The 18,715-nt window shown below is 45.7% G+C and overlaps 1 protein-coding gene and 1 long non-coding RNA gene across 4 annotated transcripts in view; one reads left to right on the forward strand and one right to left on the reverse strand.

Moving 5' to 3' along the window:
* Positions 1 to 4,266, forward strand: part of LOC139079654 (uncharacterized) — a 66,391-nt gene extending 62,125 nt beyond the window's left edge. For both annotated transcript variants that reach the window (XR_011533432.1, XR_011533433.1), the window contains one exon: positions 1,233 to 4,266. This is a non-coding gene — a long non-coding RNA (uncharacterized lncRNA). The remainder of the gene's footprint in view (positions 1 to 1,232) is intronic.
* LOC103561417 (stimulated by retinoic acid gene 6 protein-like) overlaps positions 1 to 7,402 on the reverse strand; it is a 56,542-nt gene extending 49,140 nt beyond the window's left edge. The window contains exons 1-2 of one of the 2 annotated variants that reach the window (XM_070595828.1): positions 6,989 to 7,384; positions 1,304 to 2,065 (exon numbers count right to left, since the gene is read on the reverse strand). In XM_070595828.1, the coding sequence (XP_070451929.1) occupies positions 1,304 to 1,363 (60 nt within the window). In that variant the 5' untranslated portion in view covers positions 1,364 to 2,065; positions 6,989 to 7,384. Of the gene's footprint in view, positions 1 to 1,303; positions 2,066 to 6,988 lie in introns of both variants that reach the window. The other variant, XM_070595829.1, reaches the window with a different exon arrangement.
* Between the last annotated feature and the right edge of the window lie 11,313 nt (positions 7,403 to 18,715).

Below are 18,715 nucleotides of genomic sequence, written 5' to 3' on the forward strand. Positions count from 1 at the left end.
TGATTTTGACTTTATTTGGAGGGAGAGACATGGTGATGCCTGTGCTTCCTCTTGCTCGTGTGCCCAAGCTCAACATCACTGCGCAAAGAACACTTATTTTCCTGGGACAAATCCCTTCTCCTGGGCCTCGATCTCCTTATCTGTAAGGTGAAGGAGTTGGATATGAGTGGTCCACAACTCCCTACCACCAGCACCAAGTGATACCCGAAGATGCACAGGCTGACGCCCACGAGGCCCCCACTCCTCACCCCCTCCATGGTGATCGCCCTCGTCCATGCCACCAACATCTTTTCCCTGGATGGGGCAACTGCCTCCTAGCTACTCTCTCTTCCACTTCCCCTCCTAGAGGCTATTCTCCCCGTAACAGCTGGAGTGATCCCTTTATATCATAATAATATAATATCCTTTTATATTTCTATATCCATAATGTAATGTCCTTTTTTTCTTCTTTTTCTCCCCAAAGCCCCCCAGTACATAGTTGTGTTTTCCAGTTGTGAGTGCCTCTCTAGTTGTTGTAACATCCTTTTATATCACAAATCCTATCACGTCATTCCTCTGCTCAAAACCCTCTAAGGGCTTCCTGTCTCACTCAGACAAAAGGCCAGAGTCTTCACAGGAGTCAAAAGCGCCCTACACGACCCGCACTCCCCCCACTTCTCTGACATCAATTCCTCCTTCCCTTCCTTTCTCTCGTTCCACTCCACCAGGCAGGCCGCCCTGCTTTTCCTTGAATGGGCCTGGGCAGCCTCGCAGCAGGGCTTTTGCACTTGCCGTTCCCTCCGTCTGGGAAGTCCCTGCCCGGGGTCCACGCGGCTCCCTGCCTCACCTCCTTCAGGTACTTGCTCAGATGTCAACTTCTCAGTAGGCCCTTCCCTGGCCACCCCACTCAAAATCAGAACTGGTGTGCCAGCCGCCCAGTACTCCCTGTACCCCGTCTGCCTCATTTACTCCTGAGCACTTGTCACCACCCAATATTCTTTTCTTTAGTTTTCCCATCTGTCTCCTCGCCTGGAATGTAAGCTGCACGAGACCAGGGATTTGTAAGGTTTTGCTCGCTGCTAAGTGCCTATGCCCACACAAGAGCTCACTCAATACTGAATGGGTGAATGAGAAATTCTCCAGCTAGTTAACACCACTCCTTTTCTCTCCTACTCACTAAAATATAGCACAAGGCATGTGAGCTATTAAAGGAATAATCTTTAATTTATTAAAAAATTATTTGCAAATTTTAGTGATTGTTATAAACTGACCGCGACAGCCAACTGTACCACCAAGCTGTGGTCGAGAGCCATCAGGTGGATACCTTCTGGGCCTTTCCACTCCGAGCCAGCGTTCTCAGTGAGCAGGCCCAGGTCCGGGCCATGGCGTTCCTGCAGGAAGGCCACGCATCCCGAGGAGCAGCAGGCGCCGCCTGAGCGCTGGAAGAGTCTCTGTGCGCAGACACTACTGGGCTTCACAGACACAAAGTGACGCTGAATTCCCAACAGCTTCCGGTGGTGAGACGCCACCAACCAACGGACAACAGAAATGCAACTGCTGGTGTGCGACGTTTCACAAAGTTTTTACAAAGCTAAATACTATACTTGGGGGTACCGGGAAGCAATGCTTGAGCGCACAGCTGCAATCTGAATTAAGGCTTCCCTCCCTCCCCTCCTGCCTTTTTAAAGGCTGCTATTTCATGGAATACTGTAATTCCCTACTTGAGAACAACTTTTTGGAGGGAAGGGCAGTCCCTTGGACTGTAAGACTGGGCCTCTCAAAGCTGCTGAGAAGCAGTACAACGCAGTAAGACCTGGAAGCGTGTCCAGCAGGTGTTTCAGGTCTGTCTGGGAGGTGGTTCCGGCATGTCTGGCACGTGGTTCTGGCACATCTGAGCGGTGGTTCCGGCATGCCTGGCATGTGATTCCGGAGTGTCCGTCAAGTGGTTCTGGCGTATCCGGCAGGTGATTTTGGCGTGTCCGGCAGGTGGCCTGAAGACCTTTACATCTTGTTCAGAGACATGTCTTACGCTCAGACTTGTCCATTCCTTCCAGCCTGCTGTGCACTTCCTATGTTAGCAATATGGCTTTAGGCACGGAACAAAAAGAAAGTTACAACTAAAGGTTAAAAAATCATCACTATTTTGTAATCTATTATGTTGCTTTAAAATGCTCTAAATTTTGATTCCTTGGTTATGGCATTTTTTGAGATTTTCTGAAGATGGCAATTATACTCAAGAACTTTTGTAGAAATTATATAAAAATACTTTCCTCTAACTACAGAAATCAAGTTTAGTATCTTCTACGTCATCCATTAGAAGCACGAAAGGAAGTTTATCATGGGAATTTCAACTATTAGTGTCTCAATGGCAAACCTGTAGGCATTCTCCCCCAAAAAAATTAAGTTTGGAAGTTTCTCAAAAGTGGCTCTCCATATTTCTTAAGTTACCATTTTGATCTTCCAATTCTCTTCCCCCTTATTTCTACTCTCTAAAAGTGTTATGATAAATATATTTAGAGTTTAACAGAACTCACATTACTCGTAGTTTGAGAATTTTATGCAGGCGCTGCTGACCTTATATAAGTTAGGTTAGGTTGGGAGACAGGAGGTTGGCCATCTCTGTTTTAGACCACAGGTTCTCAGGTTAAAATTCTGAAGTGTTTCCTAGACAATATGGGGGCTGCTTGAGCTGAATAAGAATCCTAAATAGCAGAGTAACACGGAGGTGGGTCAGGGGAATTATTTAATCAGAGTAGTTCTGATTTTGAAAACTGACCAAGGTCAGCCAGCGAAGACCTTAGTCCCGGAGGAAGAAACCGGCCACCACGGATCACAGCACACGGCACCTGACTTTCACCTCCTCCCCTCTCACTCTTTCTCCTCCTCCTTTCCTTTCCTCTCTTACTGAATGACAAGTGTTAACAGTAGAGTTATATGTGCTTACCACAATACTTGGCATTCAGTAATTAGTTAATAAAAAACATTTTCCTAGAAGCATGGCATGGAAGGGAAACTACTTAGAATATATGCATTAAGTGGCTAAGAGTACAATGATATAAGCATTGGAATATTGGAGAAATTTTTAGTACAGCATTAAATTTGAAATATCAGAACTTTCCCAGATTTTCTTACTTGCCTTCTTAACATACTTATCAAATGGCAAGCTTGGTAAGAAAGCTACTGGATCTCCTCCAAGATCCCTCACCTAACTAGCAGGCAAAAAGTCATTCACTGCTTTGGCAAAGGGTCTTGCAGCAGAGTCCCTGCTGAACTGCAAGCCTGCCATGTCCCCGGCCCCTGCCTGGCTTAAGAAAGCAGCACAGGACGGTGGGCCCCACCTCAGAGTGGGGCGCTGAGACAAGCACTGAATACTAGTGGGCACCTTCAGACCAACCTCTCCCAACTCTTCACTTTAAAATGAGAAACTGAAGCCCAGGGTAAACATCCCAGGCCTCACATATTTTTATGGCCAGAACCACAAGAAGCCCAGTCTTCTGGCTCCCAAGCTTAGGGCTTCCTTTCAGACAGCTGCTCCAGAAGTAGAGCGCTGGCTTCTGAAAGTGAGTGTGACTCAGGGAACACGGACAGCAACCCTGGGGCAGGCTTATCGACTAGCCCTTAAAGTGGCGTGAAACAGGGATCTGCCACAGTTTGATTTAAGGGTGTGGCATCCAAATCCAAAAGAACTGCCAACTGTTGCAAAGATTCAGTGGTGGCAATTGACATCTCTCTTTATCCTCTCATTCTGTCCCTTTTCTCTTTGCTACGCAGTTAATCAGGAGTGCTCCAAAGTGCCAGCAACGTACAAGAAGTGGGGCAAGGAGGAGGGGGAAGTAATGACAACCTTTAGGAAAGTAAGAAAAAGAATTTAAATAGCTTAAAATCACTCTCACGTTCAAAACTGCAGTATTTTGGAAATTCACAGCTTTTCTTCTTACCGCCTGAAAGTGGCCCTGAGAAAGTCTTACTCCAAAGAACCTCCTCTGGCGCACCCTAGACACCCGCCTTTACCACTGACTGCTCCCCTCCGGCTCAGTCACATGCAGGCTATCTGCTTCCTATAGCTTGAGTCTCCCCACTACTGGTGCCCGAAGACCTGTAGCCGAGCTGGTCTGGTTCTCATCTACGCTTTCTCTTCTCTCAACTATTTCCAACTGTACTATTTGGCTCCTCTTCCTCAGTGTATTTTTCATGTCAGAAATCTGAGTTGTACGGATGAATGGATAAAAATGTGGTGTATACAACGGAATACTGCTCAGCCATAAAAAACGATGAAATTGTCTCATATGTGACAACATGGGTGGGCCTTGTCAGTATTATGCTAAGCAAAAATAAGCCAGACAGAGAAAGACAAACACCGTATGCTTTCACTCATACGTGGAAGATAAACAAACACACAGATAAAAGAGAAGGTTGGTGGTTACCAGCGGGGTTGGGGGTGGAGGGAGGGCAAAAGGGGTAAAGGGGCACATGCGTATGGTGATGGATGGAAACTAGACTTTGGGTGATGAACACGATGCAGCACAACGCAGTCTATACAGAAGCCAAAATATAATGATGAAATTTACACAATTTTATAAACCAATGTGACCTCCATAAAATTTTAAAAAAAGTGTCTCAAAAAAAGAAAGAAAGAAATTTGAATTGTAGAGTGGCACTAAACCCCAAAAGAAATCTGAAGAATTATTAGGGCAAATTGAAATCACCAAGTATTCTCTTCCTTTCTTCAGTCAGCTAGTCAATTTTTAGTGTCTCATCAGGCATATACTTCTGGTAACTGGCGGCCCATCTCCTTGAGGACACTATTTTAGCAACAAGTCAAGCCCCTAAAGTGCAGGATGTCTGCGCTGAAAAGATTTTAGACATCAGCTAGTCTATCTCAAACCCTTCATCTTACAAATCAATAAACTGAGCCTAAGAGAAGGAAGGTTTTTCTCAAGACCCTTCCAGTCCATTTCTCATCCTGCAACACTTTAACATGCTATCTTTTCTTTCCAATTAAAGTCTACCTGTTTCCACCTGAATTACTCCTTCACCAATTATTTTTCAAAGGAAAGACCATAATCAATGCCCTCAGGTCGTAATATACTTCCTTAGGATTTCTTTAGGGAGTTTTCTTTTCTTTTTTTTTTTTTTAAAGATTTTATTTTTTCCTTTTTCTCCCAAAGCCCCCCATTTAGGGAGTTTTCTTTTTACTTAATTTCAAACTCCAAATTATGTGTGCATTACTAACTACGTACTATGAATGTATAAGTAAGGGCTTTCCGTAAATCCACATACTAGAGAAAAGACTCAGATGATAAAAGCGGCTTAGGAGTCCAGGTCTTAATTCTAGCTCTGCTACTAATTAGCTATGACCTTTTGAGCAAGTCACTTCAGTTTCTTTTTTCACATGGAAGATAAGGAGGGTGGACAAGATGTGTGTTTCTCAGCTTTCCTTGGAGTCCATCAAGTTCTGAAATGGGGTCCAAAGATCTAATGGAAACCATGGTTCTGCTTCCTCCAGACAAAGCTGCACAGCTAAAATATTGAGTTTGCTTTGGGGTCACACTAGGTATCTTGTGCTGATCAGAAGCTCTAACTGGCACATACGTACACCTTCAGCTAAAAATGGCAACATAAATTACTTTTAAATAGTTTGTTTGAAAGACCGAATTAACAAAAAACAACCATTTGGCTCACTGGAGAAATAAAAGAAAGCAGCTTTCAAAAGCACAATTGTGGGAACAGGAGGAGGAGAAAGCAGATTTTGCATGGAGAAAGTAAAATCAATTCACATAAATATGAAATTAGATTTCACTTGAAGGAGCAAGCAACTTCTGTCCTTCCTGTGTTTGTCTGCTGACGCTGGAAGTGCCCAGATGCACAGCACTCACTCTGTGTCCTCCCAGCTCCTGGAGACAGCACTCGATCCAACAGAGGAGGCACTTAGACTCGGATTATCAAGTATTTTTCCTTTACATTCATATTAAGTCTCCAACTAGATTACACTGCACAGACAACGTAGAGAGAGGTCCTTTAAGGAGTTTAAATCTCTTAGTACAAAATACAACAGTTCACTTGGCCAATACTCAAAAGGGCATTAGCAGGGATTACATTTCATTTCCAATCTACAGGGACGGAAATCATAAGGTTCCGCCCGCTGCTGCCTCACAGTCTCACTGTTTCACCCGCAAAGAGGGAGGCTGTGCGCCGGCAAAGGGCCCTGGACTCGGGCAAGGAGATGTGGGTTCCAAACCAGCTGGCCCCAGGAGCAAGTCCCTGCACCCAGAACAGTACTTTGCATGAAGCTGATGCTCAATGAAGGTCAGTTGGCTGGCACTGTGACAATTTCCACCATGAGCCAATTCATATTATATAGAGAACTTAAAGATGTGTCCCTCCAAGAAACTGAAATCCAATTATGTGAAATATGGGAAGTTGGGTGGAAGGAAAAGAGTTAACATTTCCTGACTCTTATTATAAGCCAAAGGATTTAGAGCAGTTATCTCACAAAAGCCTTGCAGAGTAAGTGAAATATTTCCATTTGATACTGAGAAAACCAGACTCAAAGAAAGTACTACGTAATTCGTTCAAGATCACACTATTAGTAAGGGGAGAAGCCCAGATTCCAACTCAGGTCTGCAAAGCCCACACCATTTGCAGAAGGCAACACTACAGGTGGAGGCGGCCCACGATGAGTTGGGGACTTGGGTCGAAGTTTCACTTCTGTCACTAAGTTGTTGCATACTAAGCAGAACACCTTTCTGCAATTTTCACACCCGCACATGGAGGGGTGAGAGAGGCTCAGGTCAGCGGTTGGTTGTTTTGCTTTGCAGGGCTGTTATCAGAATCCTTTTGGGGCAGGACTTTTTCCAACACAGGCGCTTCCCTCTCCTGCGCTCTGAAATTACTTGGGAGTGGGGTCCTCGGTTACTAAAGGAAATGTTGACACCCCTCAAGTGGGTCGGAGCAGAAACGCGGGGCGGGCTTCAAGCCCCTCCCATCAGGTTGCGGCTGAGACCCTGACCTGTCGGGGGGATCCCGGCGAAAGCCAAGAGACGGCTCACTCGCGGATTCACGTTTCGCCCCGGCCTGGCGCTCTCCGGCCGCCCAGCGGTCTGGGAGGAAGGGCTGGACCTGCGCCCGAGGACTCGAGCGTCTGCGGGCCGCCCGTAACGAGAGGCCGCGCCGCACGGACCGCATCGAGCGCACCGCGCAGCGAGCGAGCTCCAGGAGCCGGGCTCGGGCGGGGCGGCGCGCCGGTCCCGGAACCACTTCCCGGTCAGCGCCGTGGCCGCCGCCCACTTTCGGTTTCCCCGCACTGCCCGACCGCCGCCGCCGCTGCGACTCGGGAATCGCCTCAGCCGCCGGCCCCGCCGCGCGTGGGAAGGGAGACCGACGCCGCCTAGCGGTTTCTGCGCGTGCCCACGCACGGGCCGACGGCGGAAGACGCAGCGGGGCGCGCAGGACGCCTCCCGGTGGGCGCCGCGAGGGCGGGCGGGCCTGGGGTCGCGCTGACGCCCTCGGGCTGGTGGCTTCTCCCGCCCGCGGACGGTTCGTTCGGCTCCCGCTCCTTCTGCAGTTCTGGAACAGTCACTGTTTGTTCTCCTGGACGTCTGCCTCCTGGTCCGCTCATTTACTTTAGGTCTTTTCTCAAGCGTCATCCTTTCAAGGTGGTGGCCCCGCTCAGACGCGTCAGCCCCCTCCCCTGGCGTTCCCGTCTCCGTCTCAGCTGCACCCTCCTTAACGCCCGTGCAGCGCGCCACGTGCGTGCCTCTCACTCACCTCATTGACTGCCGTCCCCCCCGAAGTCCAGCTCCATGAGCGCGCGGATCTTTGTTCTAGTCCCTAATCTGTTCCCAGAGCCTAGGACAGCGCCTGGCAGGTGATGAGCGTGCCATAAATACTTGTCAGTCACTCGTTATAAAATTGTTGAACACCTAATATTTATTCAGTAATTTATTCTGCACATTAATTCTACCAATATTTACTGAGCATCTGCTTTGTATTCCTTAAGCCAACACTGAACCCTTCTCTGCATCCATCCCGTGTGCATTGACTGAGGGCCTGCTGTTTGTTCAACCAGCTTTTTTACAGCTTTATCGAGGTATAATTGACATACTATAAACTGCACATTTAACATGTACAATTTAAGTTATGACATGTGAGTAGAGCTGTAAAACTAACAGTGCTATAAAAATGACCATCTCCACCGCCCCAGGGAGCTTCCTCCTACCCCTCTGTAACCCTCGCCTCTTGTGCCTCCCGGTCCCTTGCTCCCTCACCCGCTGATCTGTTTGTTGATGTAAATTAGTTTGCTTTTTCATGAATTTTCTGTAAATGGCGTCATGCAGTATGTGCCATCTTTCACTCAGTGTGTCTGTTGGATTCGTCCATGTCGTGTGTACTGGTAGTCCATGGCTTTTTATTGCTGAACAGTATTCCGTGATATGGATGTGCTAAACCTACCATAGGACCCAGCGATTCCATTCCCAGGGTCTCCCCAGAGAAAGCACATGTCCACACGAAGACCTGGACAAGAATATTCACAGCAGCTTTCTTTGTCACAGCCAAAAATGGAAACAACACAAATGTTCATCTGGGGGTGAATCAAACAGTATATATTGAATCCCTGCCGTTAAATAACACACTTTCATGGAGCGCCTGCTATGTTAAGGCACACGCCTGTGCTTGAGGGCTGTTGATTCCGTGAAAGGCTGTAGTGGGCAGTGAAAAGGTGGACTGGGAGCAGATCATGGAAGGCCCGCAGCCCGTGCTCAGGAGTTCGGGCTTTTCCCCAAAGGCAATGGGAACTGTTCAGAGTCTTCTTTGAACGCTGTTCTCTTTTGCACTCCCGCATCTCGTCCCTGGCTGAGTCTGCCCAGATGTCTCTCCCTGGGCTTCTCTGCATCCCTGCTGCTGTGTTTCAGTCTATTTGAGATCTCTTTCTCCCTTCTCTCCCCTCGAGTCTGCTCCAACGCTGCAGCGGATTTAATAGCCCTAGAATACAGCGAGACCCGGTTTGGACTCACAGTGCTCGTAACACCCCCTGGCTCCACGTTTAAGATGAGAAAGATAAACAAAGCAGCTCTCAGCTGAAAGAGTGCCAGTCGGAGTAGGAAATTAGGGAAAAACTCCAGAGTCCAACATTCAAAATAAATCATAAAACAGTGGGAGTTGACCCCAAGCCTGAGATCCTTCATCCTTGCAAAGGGATTCCAGGGTTGGGCTGTCCTATATAGAGAGAAAAACGATGCTCTGCAGCTAGGTTTTTCAAAGCCAGCTTTACTGATGAATAGTTTACATATAACAAATCTTTTAAACGTATGGTTTGATGAATTTTGACAAATGGGTTCAATCACGTGTCCGCCACCACAATCAAGATATAGTAGTAGTTTATCACTCCAAAATGTCCCCTGTGCCCTTTTATAGTCCATTTCCTCCCCCTACCTCCAGCCCCTGGAGGCCACTGATCTGATTTCTGTCCATAGCTTTGCGTTTTCCAGAATGTCATAGAAATGGAATCATACAGTATGTTGTCTTTTGGGTCCGGCTTCTTTCACTCAGCATGATGCTTTTCGGAGTCAGCCATGTTGTTGTGTCTATCAGTGGTCTGTTTCTTTTTGTTGCCATCATATGTGTGGCTATGTCACAATTTGTTTATCCATTTGCATTTGGTACCCGTTTGTGTGGTTTCCAGTTGGGGCTATTCTGAATAAAGCTGCTATAAACAGTCACATGCAGGGCTTTGTGTGGTTGTATGTTGTTCTTGTGTAAAGATTTAGGAGTAGAATTGCTGGTTGTAGGATAGGAGTGTGTCCACACTTGCACTTTTTTTGACAGAAAACTGTCAAACTGCTTTCTAAAGTGGCTGCACCATTTTGGACTCCCCTGCAATGTATGAGAGGTCTGGTTTCTCCAAATCCTCTCTAATACTTGGTGTTGTCAGTCTTTCTAATTTCAGCCATTCCAGGGGCTATCTGGAGATATCATATTGAGGTTTAATTTGCGTTTCCCCATGACTAATGATGTTGAGCATCTTTTCACGTGCTTGTTGGTCCTTCGTATGTGTTCTTGGGTGAAGTGTCCTTTCTACAGGTAGGTTTTTGGCTAAGATGTATCAGGAGGGTCTCAGAAATCCCTGGGTAGCTGACATAGCAAGGACAGGTTAGGAAGCTGTGTTTATTGTCTTTGGGAATGGTCCAAGGCCCAAGAGAGTTCAAGAATCAACCTCCATGCCCTGGACGTAATTGGATTTAGGGGGAATTAAGGGACATCAGGGATGACACAAATTCGTTATTCTTTAGGCACAATGCTTCTTACCTCTTTTGGGGGAAGGAGGTCAGACTATGTGAAAGCAACACATAAATACCCAGTTTGGCATACAATTTCAGAGAAGATTTTGTGGTCCCCGAAGCTCCACTGTGAACTGTGCTAAAGCTGCCTTAGACGGAGGTGTATTCCTGAGGCCAAAGAGCAGAGTTTTCAGAACGGATGAGACTCAGGTGGAAGGCATTCTCACTCACCAACCCCAGCTCATCTTTGGACGACAGGGTGGGGGCAGGAGCATCTGGGTCTCTCTTTCAGGAGAGGCAGGCACGTTTCCCATCCCCTAGGGCTGTCGAGAGGGCCTCGGTGCTCTGCTCAGGTGGCTTTTGGGGGAGGCAAGGTGGATGGGGGATCAGGCACAGCTGGCCAGGAGGCAGCAGCCTGGCAGGGACTCCGTGCCTGCCCAGATCCTTCACAGGAGAGAGGTTCCCACGGAAGGGGAGTGCCAATCAAGGCCCAGGTGTTAGGAAGGAAGACGGGTCTGTTGCCAGCTCATCCTGGGCTGAGGAAGGTGGAAGTATTTCCAGTGCGAACCCTCCGTGTACAGCCCTTCATGCGTTTTTGTCCACACCTGGGGAGCCCGCGTGTTTGGAGAGAGCCACACTGGACGCACCGTAACCCTTGTACGAGGCAGGCGGGACCAAAGCTACTGGCTGAGGGGAACCTCTGTCCCTCTGTCCCTCCCTTCTCTCAGTTCAGCAAGCGACATTTGGACTGAAGGGGAGACTGCAACCGCATTCCAAGAACACATCTGGAGCTCGCTTTGTTTTCATCTCACCCGATGGATGGGCTTTTTGGTGTTTTTGATGCAGCCCAAGAAAGAGATAGTCCTCGTCCTCCCTCTCAGAGCCTCTCCCGTAGGCAGCTTTGCAAACATCTCTTCCACCCTCCACATTTCAGAGAGGGAATTTTAGAGACCTTTTAGCTCGCGTCCCACTTCCTATTTGAACTCGTCTGTTTCTTCTCTACATTGTTTCCAAAAATAAAATCAAAACCCAAACTCTCCTTTCTGTCACTTTGTGAACCAGCGAATGAGCCGCAGGGGCTTGGTTGGGGCATTGTTCAGTGTTTTGAGTAATTTCTCTCCTGGGACGTCTTCCTTGCAGCCCACCTGAAAGCGATTGCTCCTTCGGCTGAACTCCTAGCGCGCCTGATTTGTTCCTCAACAGTGTTCACAGAGGAGAGGACTGTGGCAAGTGATTCTGTCTCATCTCCCTTGTGAACAACCTGAAAAGAGTTTAGATCTTATTCGTCTTTTTTCTCTGAGTTATTTAACTGCAAATAATTAGCAATAGTAATTTTACTCCTTTTTGAAGCCAAACAACATGTTCAAATGTATGTATGTGGACGAAACCCAGCCTCTTGGGTGCTTTCTGCTTCCATAAGGTCAGGAAGACAGATCCATGACAAGAGGAATCTGTGGGCAGATCTGCTTTTGGTTAATTGTTAACATCATGGCCAGGCCATTCCCTCTGCCATCAGCTACAGCCTCACAACAAGTGCAGAGAAATTTCTAGACAATTGCATTTGTTTTAACTGAGTAAGGAGAAACAAAACAAGACAAAGAACAGCAGGGAGAGCTGGCCGGAGCCCTGCTGAATCCAGGCCGCGTACAGCTGAGGATGTGCTGACGGAGCAAAACGCCCTAATCTGCCCACAAAGGCCTCCAAGGTGAGTCAGCTGAAAGGGGCTAATCCCCGGGAGGGACTGACCCCCAAAGCTGCAGAGGCCACACAGCCACAGGACGCTGGAGAACAGGGGACAACGAAAGCTTAAAGGGACGTCGTGTAGAGAAAGGTTGTAGAACCGACAGCGGAGGGTCTTGGCTGTCTAAGAGAGCGCCTCCGCCCCATCTCAAGCTGTGGGCCGTTCACACAGCTCAGCCTTGGCCAAGGCCCAGATAGAAGGGTGATCCCCACGGTGTAGATACCGAGTTGTCGGCTGGCTCAGGCGCCCAGTCGTGGGGCGGGGCGTGGAGGTGGGGTAATTAATACTTGAAGCAGGGCAACCGACTACAGTATTACTGAGTCTGTAAGAGGCAATAAATCAGCTGGTGCAAAAGCTCTACTGCACTAGATGCTGGGGTGAGGAAGGGAGGAGGCGGTGGGAAGAAACCACAGAAGTATATAGGAGGCGCAAGGTGTAGGTTAGTGGACCCTGAAATCAAAGACAGACAGTGTCCAAAAGGTGTGGGTTCAGATGCAAAGTGTACTGTTCAGGGAGGATCACTGCCCCTTAGTTGTTTGGCCTTGGATAAATCATTTGGGGATTGATCTTTTGTTAAATAGGAGTCCTTCAGTCTGATCCTAGACTTGAGTTCCCTTACGTGGCAAAGTTAACCCATTGAGTAGCAACAGAGCCTTCCTCGGGGTCTGTCTGTGGGCGGGGCTGGATGCTTGTTGTCCTGCCATGTACAGAACAGCTCCCCACATCAGAGAAATTTCCCTGGTCCCAACCAACATGGGAGTACTTAGCCAGTCACTCATGTAGATGACAAACCTCTGCTTTACTTGTAAACACAAATACCTTTTTCAATTTTTACTGTACAGTGAATGTTCTGGGTTATTTATCTGTGAATTTCACTTCAGGAGAGTAAATACAAGTATTGTTACAAAAGAGGGGTGCTGGGTCAGACAGGGCTGAGTGTTGCTTCTAGAAATCCCCCAACAGCCAATCCTACCCAGAGGGAAGCTGAGCAGGCCGTTCCTGTTTAGCCCAACAGACATGGGAGTGGAAACGCGTACTTGTCTGTATGAGAATCTGCATCACCGATTACCAAATTGCCTGGTTTTCGCGGGCACGCACAGCCAGTTGAGGAAATTAAAACCACTCTTTATGGGTTCTTCCTGGAGTTCACTTAGCCCAAAGTCAGATCTCCTGCTATAAGGGGAAGAGATGGTCTTCCTCCCGGTTCTCTTCTCGCCCCTCACACTTAGTCTTTTTCATTTAAAACTGGAGCCCTTGCTCTCAGCAGCTTCCTTAAAACAGGATGTTTTATATTTGCACCTAGAAAATTATAACACCTGGGGGCTAGCTGTTGCGTAGGAAGGAGCCAGCAAACTGCTGGTCAGGGTGAGCCACTGGGGGAGATTTCCTCGAGGAAAGTGGTTCCTAATCTGAGAGCGACACGACACATCAGCACTAACACGGCACTTCCCTCCCTTTGTACAGTACGTGTCCCTGAAAATGAGTTTGAAGGTTGAACTATAAACCCACTTGTAAATATCACTTTACTTATGGGCACTCTATTTACAAAGTAGATATGTCTACTATACTAAATTATATACTATATGTCGTATGTGTAAAATCCCTAATCATGACGACTGCAGTGTTCCAGTGCTTGGCACATACAGGCTTGTAGTAAGTATTTATTCAATGAATGAATAAATGGGGGAAGGACTCAAGTCCATCCTCTTTCTATAATGCCAAGCTGCCTCTTTGGCTACCTGATGAATGAAATAGAGACTTAGGAAGCAAACCAAGGAAAATGTATAAAAAGCATAAAAACAGAGTAAAACTTCTTTCCCCTTTCAAAACCTCTACGGGGAGCCATAGACCTATATAATATAAGATAGCAAACAGCTGCACCAAACCAGGTACCGATTTGTGGGCTGACAATTGTTCAGAAAGCTCCTTGGTCTTCACTTTGTGACTCTATATCCATAGACTCTTGCTTTTCAGACAGATCTTCAAAAGTTTCCTACCAGTTCTTTCCGTTTCCTTGTCTGCATCCTTTCCTTCCTGGGGAAGCTGGACGAGCAGTCTGTTCACCTCCAAGCCTGGGGGATCCTGAGAGGGAAGGTGGACAGCAGGCTGGAGGAGTGTGACCTGCTGTTTCGCCAGATACCTGTTGTCTTCAACAGGCCAACAACTAGACAGAGAGCCCATCTGGATTATTTCCAATCGCTCCTCTGCGTGGCCCACTCTGTATCAGTGGAGAGCTTCCCCTTGTGTGAGAGCCCTGGGCGTATTGGGCAGGCAGCTCTGAGTGTCAAAAATGCCGTTTTGATGTAAGAGCTCCCCCTCTAGAGTGTCTACCATGGGCCCTAGTTCTACCTGTGGGCTAAAGAGAAGGAGTGGAATCCTCACTATGGAGGGAGGCTTGTTTGACAATTGGAGAATACTGTCGCAACCTTCCTAATGTCTTCTCTTGGCAAAATGTCACACTTCTCTCCTCTAAGCGAGCTTTAATCAAAATCTTTCTTGAAAGTGGCTCCCAGAACAAAGTTCTAAATTCCAGTTGGTCATTTCCTTGCAAATAAACAAGACCCATTGAGAAGTTATTTGTAACTTAGTCAGACAATGGCTGGATGTTCTAAATAGCAGAATTAGTAACTGTTTGGTCCAGATCTTTCCCTGGGGTTATTTGGAGCCTATACTGCTAAAGATGAGAAAAGCACGGCTGAGCGATTCCCAGTGGTCCTCTCTCAGTCCTGATCTTGTAGTGTCTGGGACGGCCAATGGTCCTCGTTTGAAACTCCAAGGCTTGTGGCCAGGCGGTATTGCATGTTGCAGAAACCCTATTGCTGGGAAGCCGATTGTACAGCTTGTGTGCGATGTTCACAACATCAGCAGCAGCCGGTTTAGGACTGTGGTACTGATGAGATAGAGGAGAAGCAGAGTCCAGGCCAGTGTTGGGCAAACTGCTGTCCTTGGATTTACTCTTAGGGGTCTGAGAGTTTGCGACAAGAATGTAAAATATTTGCATTTTCGTTTAGGTGATCATCTAAATAATCACGACTGCATTTTGCATCTTCTTGATGACGATTTTATAACAAAGTATCGCCACGCTAATTCAGCACTGGAATTTGTTTTTATGTTTATGATGGCAAAGCTCCACATATTTACCTAAAGTGATAGCATTTTAATATTCTGGGAAGCATTTCTGGCTGTCCTTGTTTTAGTGTATCCTAATGTCAAAATTACAATATTATCTCAGAAACTGACTTTTTGTTTATGATGAAATATTTTATCAGGGATTAAGAGAAAATCTCCTCTTTGCAGAGATAATTCATAACTGAAGCCATATTCACAGAAAAAGTCCTATACTTTTAAGGTTATTTAACCAATTAAATATCATCATAAATATATCATAAAATGATACATTGCAAGGGAGTAACACACTAATTTATCATGGGCTAATGGTAGAGGCAGAATTAATATGTTTTTTAAAAAGAATTAATACATTAATGATGCATTTTATACCAAATGAAACCCAAATAGTGACTTGGCATAAAGTATAAATGAAAGTTTTATAGTAGCCAGAAAGAAAAATGGTGAGAAAATTAAGTAACCACATGGCCCTATGATAATACGAGCACAAACAGTTCAAATGAACACTCAATAGTAGTAAATCTCTGCTCAGTTTTGCCAGTGGCTGTATCACACAGCTTCTGTTCTCCATGTCTCAACTGTGAACAGTTAACTAACAGGAAGTAGGTGTTAAATAGTCAGTGAAGAACTTTTAATGGCATTTTTTCCAATGCTGTATTTTGGGGTATGTTATCAAGTTGGTCAATCCGTAAAAATAATACATGAATTGTCAAAAAGAGTCTTCTTGTTCAAGGAGAAAAATAACAAAAGTTGTGATGACAGTGACTCAAATGATGGTTCACCAAGAACAAAATCAAATCAGGCCAACTGTAAATGAAAATGCAGATAACTTTACTTGTTTTGTAGATTCATTTTTTTAACAAACTATTACTCCTGTACAATTTTCTGGCTCATCCTCAGCCCTGTGAGGATCGTCATATCGACACACATGCATCCAGTTGATCTCTATCCCATTTCCCATGTTGTTTTCTTGTTAGCATACCATTTCCTAAAGGTGCCCATTTGTTTATTTGTTTACTGATTGTCCCAACCCCCCCCCCACTGCAAGCCAGGAGAGGGCAGGAACCTTGTCCATTCTTGTACAAGGCTGAACCCCCAGGACATAGAGTACACAGTAAATAATAAATATTTGTTGAGTGAAATTTAATTTGTAAACTTATTTTGTATAAGGGACATTCACATAAGGCTTTTTGTGTGTACACATTTGAGTAATAAGATAAGAAAAAGTTAAGCCTTTCACACCAACACTTATACATGAATGTTCATGGTAGCATTATTCATAATAGCCAAAAAGAGCAAACAAACCAAATGTACACCATCTGATGCATGGATAAACAAGAGCTGGTATATCCATGCAGTGGGACATCATCAGCCACAAAAAGTAATGGGAGGGATGTCATGGAAGGTGGTGGAGGAGGAAGATCCAGGAGTCTGTCCCTCCACCTGAACAACCAGGGAACTGGCAGTAACCATCTGAAGTCACTATTGTCGAGCTCTGGAGTCCAGTCCAACACTTGCAGCATGCAACAGAGAGCTTGAGGAGGAGGCTGGCAAATTTTGGTGAATTGGAGCAAATTTCTCATGGTATAGCTACAATCCCCCAACCTCCATCCCTGTGACAGGCAGCCTTAGGAATGGCGATCCATGTCCCTGGTGTAACTTGCTGGAGCCAGGATGGGGGATAAGGATCTTGTCCTCTGAATAGTGGGCCGTGTGTTCTGAGTGCCTGATCACTGCTTTTGATTACTGAAGGGCCAGCACAGAGGTTGGCAGCCATTGTTTTAACCCCATGGCTGACATGCTGTCCAGGGGATTTAAAGAGCAGTACCTTCTGCCTTTCGTGAGCCAGATATTTAAGAATCTTTGTCAGGTTACTGGCTGACTGCAGAGACAGTGGAACAGAAACTTCAGTGACCACGCACAATAAGGAATGCACACTTTGCAAAAATAGTTTGTAAAAATCACAAATGGGAGGCTCCAGTTCTCAGAAAGTAAGACTCAGAAATCCCTGAGGAGTGGGAGAGTTAGATTTACAGTTACTACAGCACAATACTTAAAATGTCCAGTTCTCAACAGAGAATTACAACACATACAGAGAACATATGACCCATTCACAGGAAAAAAAGTATTTGACAGAATTCTTTTCTGAGAAAGCCCAGATATTGGAATTCTTAGTCAAAGCTATTAAATCAACTGTCTTAAGTCTGTTCAGTGAGGTAAAGGATGGACAAAGAATTAAAGGAAATAAGGAAAATGATATATTAACAAAGTGTGAATATTAATAAAGAGATAGAAATTATAAGAAGAGAACTAAACTGAAACTCTAGAGCTAAAATGTTTAATAAGTGAAATGAAGAACTCATTTGAGGGGTCAACAGCAGATTTGAGCAGATAGAATAAAGGATCAGTAAACTTGAAGACAGGATAATTGAAATTATTCAGTCTGAGGAGCAGAAGGAAAAAACAATGAGGAAAAGTGAGCAGAGCCTAGGAGACCTGTGGGACACCATTCAAGTGGATCAGTATACATTATTAGCATTTCAGAAGGAGAAGAGAGAGAGAGAAATAGGCAGAAAGAATATTTGAAGAATAATGGCTGAACACTTTCCAAATTTGATGAAAGTCATGAATCTATAGATCCAAAAAGCTCAACAAACTCCAACTACTGTAATTTTAAAGAGATCCACACTTAGACACATTATAAGCAAACTGTCAAAAGCCAAGGACCGAGAGAGAATCTTGCAGGCAGGAAGAGAGAAGTGATTCATCACATACTAGGGCTCCTCAACAAGACTAACAGCTGATTTCTCATGAGAAATCATGGAGGCCAGAAGACAGTGGGATCACATATTTAAAATGCTGAAAGAAAAAACTCAAGCAAGAATTCTCTATCTAGCAAAACTATGTTTCAAAAAGGAAGGAGAAACCAAGACATTTCCACATAAACAAAAGCTCAGGAAGTTTGTTGCCAGTATTCTTGCCCTATAGGAAGTACCAAAGGGTGTCCTTCAGAGTGAAATGAAGGAACATCAAATGGAAACCTGAAGCCATATGAAGAAATAAAGATTTCTGGTAAAGGTAACTACAAAGGTTAATATAACAGCTACTAGTATTATATGTTTAGTTTGTAGCTCTTCTTTTTATTTCCTATATGGTTTAAAAGGCAAATACATGAAAAATAATCATAAATCTATGTAGATGGGCACACAATGTAAAAGGTGTAATTTGTGATAACAACAACATAAAGATGGTGGGGGGGAACGGAATGAGCTGTATAGGAGGAGAGATTTATATGTGTTGAAGCTAAAGGTATCAATTCAAAGCAGATTGTTATAAGTTTAGGATGCCCAGCCCTTTGAGTATCTCCAGGCTCTGGTCGTGGGTGACAGGCAACACTGACTTGTACATGATCACCATGTCACACAGGCTCACATCTGAGGTGGCCTGCAGGTGGAGGGGAGCTGGTGCTCACCCAAGGACCTTCATGTTCTAGCCCCACATACTCCTCCCTGAAGTCTACCCTTTAACCTCCCCACCCAAAGGCCATGCAGTCTCCTGCCTTGGCATATTTGCTTATGCTTTTTCTTCTGCG

This window comes from Equus przewalskii, chromosome 26 (genome assembly GCF_037783145.1).
Source record: "Equus przewalskii isolate Varuska chromosome 26, EquPr2, whole genome shotgun sequence".
Lineage (NCBI taxonomy): Eukaryota > Metazoa > Chordata > Mammalia > Perissodactyla > Equidae > Equus > Equus przewalskii.